The sequence below is a fragment of the Larimichthys crocea genome, chromosome XVII (genome assembly GCF_000972845.2).
Source record: "Larimichthys crocea isolate SSNF chromosome XVII, L_crocea_2.0, whole genome shotgun sequence".
Classification (NCBI taxonomy): domain Eukaryota; kingdom Metazoa; phylum Chordata; class Actinopteri; family Sciaenidae; genus Larimichthys; species Larimichthys crocea.
Window position 1 is genome coordinate 7,360,982 of NC_040027.1, and position 7,500 is coordinate 7,368,481.

General features: G+C 46.3%; 2 protein-coding genes across 3 annotated transcripts in view; both read right to left on the reverse strand.

Moving 5' to 3' along the window:
• Window positions 1–1,627, reverse strand: part of nrd1b (nardilysin b (N-arginine dibasic convertase)) — a 13,865-nt gene extending 12,238 nt beyond the window's left edge. Inside the window, exon 1 of one of the 2 annotated variants that reach the window (XM_027290076.1) lies at window positions 1,496–1,627. The gene's annotated coding sequence lies outside the window, so the exon portion shown is untranslated. The other variant, XM_027290077.1, reaches the window with a different exon arrangement.
• A 2,523-nt stretch (window positions 1,628–4,150) lies between these two features.
• rab3b (RAB3B, member RAS oncogene family) overlaps window positions 4,151–7,500 on the reverse strand; it is a 10,036-nt gene continuing 6,686 nt past the window's right edge. Inside the window, exons 3-5 of the mRNA XM_019263946.2 lie at window positions 7,191–7,309; window positions 6,968–7,092; window positions 4,151–6,196 (exon numbers count right to left, since the gene is read on the reverse strand). Of these exons, the coding sequence (XP_019119491.1) occupies window positions 6,012–6,196; window positions 6,968–7,092; window positions 7,191–7,309 (429 nt within the window). The 3' untranslated portion in view covers window positions 4,151–6,011. The remainder of the gene's footprint in view (window positions 6,197–6,967; window positions 7,093–7,190; window positions 7,310–7,500) is intronic.

Sequence of the window (7,500 nt, forward strand, 5' to 3'; positions counted from 1 at the left end):
GGGAGAGGAGGCCCGGGAGAGGAAGCAGAGTGAGGGCCGTGGAGTAGCAGAGTGCGGAGCAGGGGCGGAGCAGAGTGAGAGCAGGGGACGAGGCGCAGGGAGCGGACAGCAGAGTGAGGAGCAGAGCGAGGAGCAGGGAGAGGAGCAGGGAGAGGAAGCAGACAGAGTGAGAGCAGGAGAAGGCGCAGAGTGCGGAGCAGATAGAGGAGCCGGTAGAGGAGCAGATTGAGGAGAGAAGAGAGGCGCCAAAGAGGGTCACGCAGTAGAGGAGCACGAGTAGAGGAGCAGGGTGCGGAGGCGCCAAGGGAGACGGAGAGAGAGCAGGGCGAGGATCATATATCTTCGTCTTAAGCGCTTATCATTATAGGAGGCATTGGAGAGCGCCTGAATATTACTCCTGTATAGTATATCTTCGCCTAGATCTTCTCCTTTATATCTCCCTTATATTATCATGGCTGAGCGGAGCAGAGAGAGAGCAGGGAGCGGAGAGAGGAAGCGAGATGAGGAGCAGAGAGAGAGCGAGGCGCAGGGAGAAGAGCAGAGTGAGTCGCAGGGGCGGCGCAGGCGAGGAGCCAGATGCTGAGGAGCCAGGGAGGAGCAGAGTGAGGATCAGGGGAGGAGCAGGGGCGAAGCAGGTGCGGAGCAGGTGAGGGGAGAGGCGCCAGAGTGGGGATGAGACGATAGGAGCAACAGAGAGGTAGCAGAGATGAGGAGCAGAGAGAGGAGGCAGAGGAGGAGATAAGAGGGAGCAAAGAGGGCGAAGGAGCAGAGAGAGGATGCAGAGAGAGGCAGCAGCGAGAGGAGCAAGAGGAGGAGCCGGAGAGGAGCAGAGTGAGGAGCGAAGAGAGGAGCAAAGAGCGGAGCAGCATGAGAGGCGCAAAGAGAGGAGTCAGGGCGAGGAGCAAAGAGAGGAGGCAGGGAAGGAGCAGAGTGAGGCGCAGGCGAGAATAACCTCTGCCGTCTGGATGAATGTCACAGCATCTATAAAGACCTATTAATTATATTTTATCGTTCCAGTATTATAAATAAAATGAATATAATATTGCGATATAAATTCCGATGCCGTTGCAGCCCTTCACTTGTCGGTTGACAGGTGATTCATGATCTTTGGTTCCGGTCTCGCCGAACTGCACCGGAACGGGGGCGGTGAACGTCACTTTCGTTCGGTTAGCAGGCTAGCTGTAGCGCTAGCTCCGTTAGCCACTTCTGTGCTACACTGCCCACGCCTAACCCACATCTGGGACACGGACACCGGGAGACAGGCTGGAGACAGACTGGGACACCCTGGAGACACTCCCGTGTGACGCGGGAACACACCTGGACGTAACAGCGGCTCTGTTAGCTGTTAGCTCCCGGTAATCCGGTAACGCCGCCGTTAAACCGGCAGTTAACGAACACACGGCTCGGTCAGTCTGACCGGCAGCTGAGCGGCCACACCTGGATGTGAAACCTGACACCAGCTGAGCTCGGAGTGTCTCACCTGGCCGGGACTCACCTGTGTGTCCGCTAGCTTAACGCGGATGAAGTTTAGCCTGGCTCAGCTAGCCGTTAGCCCAAAACAAAGCCTGTGATTGGCTCCGGCAGAGGAGGCGTCTGATTGGTCGAATCTGTGACGACAGAGACACTGAGGCATGCGCAGTGAGATTTGTAGATCTTAAAAAAAAACAAGCGGATGTGCTAATTTAAATATCTAATTATGCAAAAAAAAAACTGAATAATTAATTTAAATAATTAAAGAAAATCAAAACAAGTTTCAATGTTTTGATTTTTTGTTTTGGTGCATCGAGTAAAAATATCAGGAAGATTAAAAAGTAATAAAAGATACAAATGTATGAACAACATGTATTTAGTTTGTGGAATATTTTCAACGTGCAGGATATTTATTAAAACGTAGCAGCTGAATAAATGCTGCATATTTATTTATTATATATATATTTTTATGCATATTAATAATCTTTATGTATCATCAGCCTTTAATATTGTTCTTCGTGTCTCTGACAGCAGAGATCAAGATTTAAAATGTTATTTTAAACATTCAAATGTTTTGAGAATGATGCCGTGGATTAAAAACAACCGTGAGTTTTTTTAAAGGTGCTGACGTCGTATTAAACTTCTAAAAGAAACAAACAACGACACATTTCCTGATTAAAGATTGTGTTTTTTTATTATACTAAATTGCATCTATAATATACAAACATTCACAATATTTTGTACAATCACTTTGTGCTTCTCCCCGAACAGGAGTGAACTGTAAGACGACAAGTTTACATAAACTCTCTATATAATTTGTCCATGGTTTACACTGCATAAAAATAAATTCATACTCAACACCATCATAATTTCTAATTCTATCATTTACAAATTCACTTTAAAAAATAATCATATGAAGACAATGTCGATATTATTGTATGTTTTTATCAGTCTGAAGACACATGGCGGGGAGTCACACAGAAACGTGCGCTGTGGCAGCTATATAACAATTTGGCAGGATATTTTTTATTTTCTATCGTTTAATATTTAATAATAAATGCACAAATGTTTGTTTTCCTCGTCTTTCGTAAACACACGTACTGTATCTCAGCTGACTTGACATTATCAAAATATCACACTTCTGTCAAAGATACTGTACACAAACACAAAAACCCTTACAACTGAACACGCCATAAATATCATGATAACCATATGCAACAATGTTGGCTCTAAGATCACACACACACACACACACACACATACGCACACACACACACACACACACACACGTTCATGTAGGAAACACTGCGAACGTGACGGCTACGTGACTACACCTGCTAAAGGGGGAGGAGAGACCCACGTGCTCTTCAGTGTGTGAGTATAAAACACCGTCAGGGTGGCGTCGGTTCGATTGGCTGTAAGTCACCATGAAGCAGGGCTGCAGCTCAGGCAGTCTGGGGTCGAGTCTGGCAGTCTGGAGGGGGGTCGGTCTGATCTGGGTCATGGACCTGCTTCGTTGCTTCTTTAGTCTGAACACTTGAACACTTTATACGGACGATTGGTGACAGCAAAACAACAAAGTGTGTCAGCTCCTCCTATTATTGATGAATCCATCGTTAATGTTGGTTCGTTACATTCTCCTGCAGCCATGGACGGACTGTGAGGACACAGACATGTCAAAAGTCTAAGAGCAATTACCCAGACTAAAAGAGACACAAAGTTTGACTTCTCCACTGTCATTTGTGTCTTTGTAGTTGTTTTGACTTATTTTGTGATAGCTTTGTCGTCATTCCAAATCACTTTGTCATTTTGTGTCTCTGAAGTGTTTTTGTTTCACTTTGTGATCAATTTGTATCTTTTTGTAGTCATACTGTGTCACTTTGTAGTTGTTTTGTGAATCTTTGTAGTCGTTTGTGTCTCTATGTAGTCGTTTGAGTCACTTTGTAGTCGTGTGTGTCTCTTTGTAGTCGTTTTGTGAATCTTTGTAGTCGTGTGTGTCTCTATGTAGTCGTTTTGTGAATCTTTGTAGTCGTTTGTGTCTCTATGTAGTCGTTTGAGTCACTTTGTAGTCATGTGTGTCTCTTTGTAGTCGTTTTGTGAATCTTTGTAGTCGTTTTGTGTCTCTTTGTAGTCGTTTGAGTCACTTTGTAGTCACGTGTGTCTCTTTGTAGTTGTTTTGTGAATCTTTGTAGTCGATTGAGTCACTTTGTAGTCGTGTGTGTCTCTTTGTAGTCGTTTTGTGAATCTTTGTAGTCGTTTTGTGTCTCTTTGTAGTCGTTTGAGTCACTTTGTAGTCACGTGTGTCTCTTTGTAGTTGTTTTGTGAATCTTTGTAGTCGATTGAGTCACTTTGTAGTCATGTGTGTCTCTTTGTAGTCGTTTTGTGAATCTTTGTAGTCGTTTTGTGTCTCTTTGTAGTCGTTTGAGTCACTTTGTAGTCACGTGTGTCTCTTTGTAGTTGTTTTGTGAATCTTTGTAGTCGATTGAGTCACTTTGTAGTCGTGTGTGTCTCTTTGTAGTCGTTTTGTGAATCTTTGTAGTCGTTTTGTGTCTCTTTGTAGTCGTTTTGTGTCTCTTTGTAGTCGTTTTGTGAATCTTTGTAGTCGTTTTGTGTCTCTTTGTAGTCGTTTTGTGTCTCTTTGTAGTCGTTTTGTGAATCTTTGTAGTCGTTTTGTGTCTCTTTGTAGTCGTTTTGTGTCTCTTTGTAGTCGTGTGTGTCTCTTTGTAGTTGTTTTGTGAATCTTTGTAGTCACCGATCTGAAAAATACCACAGGAGAGAGGCAGAGATGAAAACATGCCTGGTACATCGCTGACATGTAGATTTGTAAGAACAGAGAAGTTCTGCGAGTAAAGCAGGAGAGAAACCTGACGGACGGTTTGAAGTCGAACACGCCTTCTTCTTCAAAGCTTTGTCACTTTGCACGTCTCGTTCTCTGACGGAGCTCTAACATTGTGTTAACTGACAGCACAACGAGGCGCCACAAATCAATACGTCGACATGACAGCACGGTCGGCTGCAGACTGTCAGAACTGATGTTTGTATAACGCTTCTGATATTTGAATGAATTAATGTTGAGTGCCGTGTTAAGAACAGTGCACCAGATAAAAACCTGTTCTACACACAGTCTGCCCAAACAGCTGCAGGAGGCTGCAGAGATCATGCTAAGGACACGGGAAACAAACGCCGTGCTCATAAACGTCAAACGTTCAAATCTGGATTGTCAGACTTTAAATTTGTTTTGTGTTTGTCACTGAAAAACTTTCAAGAGTTGAAATATTTTAAAACATGCCAGAGGACGTCCATGTCTCATATTCTGGTTACTGATGTCGTAATTCTGAGATGCAGCTTCTGTTCGTTTGCATTCAAACTGCTGATGGTTGTGTTGCATAAACGTTAGTTAAGCGTTGTTAGTAATGTTGCAGTGCACACTGTGCATTGGTTTGTTGATACCGACATTCATAATCTGAATGAACCTACATGACGTTCTCTGTTTAACTTACAAACACTGCAGAGAATCGGACTTGTGTTTCGGACTCGACCCGCTCCTGTTGAACCTCTGACTCGCATGATTTGGGCTGCAGCCCTGTCTGGGAGTTGTGCATCGGTGGTGTAGCCCTAAAGCGTCTTTCAAGCCATAAACAGCACAAAGTAAGGCCAGTAACAGTTAGTGAGCTATAGGCATATTGTATTCCAGTTACTAGCTATCTGAGAAGCAGCTTATCTGATGGTTTTCAGCAGGTGACTCAGCAGGTGAATGACTGCGACCTGTAAACTTGTGAACATGAGCAGCTGTGGCTGTAAGTTTGTGCTACACTTTGAGAGGAGAGGCAGTGCTGTGCTTACCTGTGACCTGCTGTCACCTCCTGCAGCAGTACGCTCCACACTGAAATCACATGTGTGTGTGTGTGTGTGTGTGTGTGTGTGTGTGTGTGTGTACACGAGCACCCTCTGCACTGATGCTCGTCTGGTTTAGACATCAGACGTCACATGATGCATGTCAAATGACGCAGCGCTTCATGAGCTGATGAGTGCTGCTCTATGATTCATGAATCTTGGTCTCTGTGACATAACGGCCTCGTCTGCTTAAAGACATTCACATCGTGAAGGAGCATGACTCCTTTCTGTTACATCACCGTCACTGTAACCGACGAGTGCTAACATTCATCCGCTGGCTGGCGTTTTAGCGGGTCATTGGTCAGCGGCAGTGGTTCGGTGACCTCCGCGTGGCGATGAACTTCCTGTGTGTTAGAGCGTCTTTAAACAAACCGGCTGCGTTTCGTCATAGCGAGATAATCGAGTCGCCAAATGAAAGAGATCTAGTGTGGAGCGCACTGCCACCCTTACTCCAACATGGGGCACCTGGGGAAGGGGTCGGCATGGACTGGCTATATAAATGTGATTATTGACTGCTCACAAACATGGACTGAAGCAGGGAGAGAGTGTGTCGAGGAATGTTACAATAGTTGATCTGTTTTTTTCTTTTCTAGAGAGCTTGGGGGAGCGGACGAGGCGCCGGCAGAGGGACGGACGTCGACCGGCGATCAGCAGCACTTCTGAGGTAGCTGGGCGGGCTTGTCGGTCAGTCTGGTGGTCTTGGTGCCGGGAGCCACCGGCGCCTCCACGTCAACCCGCTCCGACATCTTCACGCAGATGATGTCCACCAGGCGCTCGAAGACCTGCCGCACGTTGATGTTCTCCTTGGCGCTCGCCTCGTAGTACTCAAAGCCTGCAGGAGGAAGCACGGGAGAGCGTGACGCTTCACGGCACACACTGTTCTGTTTCTTTACCTGCTCAGACTTCTAATGATCCAAATGAAACAATCCGGGAAAATAAAACTCACTTTTTAAAAAATCTAAACGTTTGGGACCCAACATTTCCAGCAGTCTCTTTAAAGACTTGAGCTGGGTGTGGTCTGACTCTGTTTGAGCGTCTCCAGGTGTGTTTGCTGTGTCCACACTCTTCTTCCCACTTTACAAATACCTGGATTCACACGTTTGAACACGATCACACAGATTTGGGCCAACAGACCAGCAGCACCGTCAACATAAATGTCACCTGGAAGCTCTCCACTCACAGACGCTTTATTTTGTCCGAGGACATTCATGTGACAGTTTCCTCAACGCTGGCAAACTTCTTCCAGCCTGCAGCACGTGTGTTTATTAAAAAAGCAGTATGTTCTTATTCACACTCCTCCTCGGCCTCGGGCCATTATAATTAAAGTATTCAGCTGTTCCTGTACAAGTCATTTTCTCTGTCACAGTACAGACCAACACTGCACAGAAACACAAAGTATAACAGCAGCTACACTTTGGTCATGGTCAGGGGAGGTGTGCTGATTTTAACATCACCGCCTGGTCATTGGTTTTAATGGTTCTAATGTGTGGAGCTGAGTCACAGCTGCGAGGACTCCTCCAGGTAACATGAACCATCTTGTAGCCATGTTGGAGCTCCGTTACCTGAAGCCTGAGCTGAAGAACGTTCAGCAGCAGCGTCTCACCTAACTGGTCGGCGAGGTGTTTCCCTTTCTCCGGAGGTACGACTCTCTCCTCGTCCATGTCGCACTTGTTGCCCACCATGATCACCTGGGCGTTGTCCCATGAGTACGTCTTAATCTGAGTGGCCCTGAAAGCACATTTAAACTTTATTACACACACACACACACACACACACACACACACACACACACAGGGGAACACGCGTTAGCGTGTTGAATCACGTACCAGTCCTGGACGGCGTTGAAGGACTCCTCGTTGGTGATGTCATACATGAGGATGAAGCCCATGGCGCCGCGGTAATAGGCCGTGGTGATGGTCCGGTAACGCTCCTGCCCCGCCGTGTCCTGGTGACAGAAACAAACAGCTCAGCTTCGTAGACTCCACTCGAAGGTCGAGGTTCTGACTCGGCTTGGACCGCTGACCACCGCCGTCATTATCAGACTAACGGCGTCACACGTTTGATCCCGACACACTGAGCTCAGATATAAAAACACACGGCTGTTTCCATGGAGACGCAAGCATCATCAACATAAGA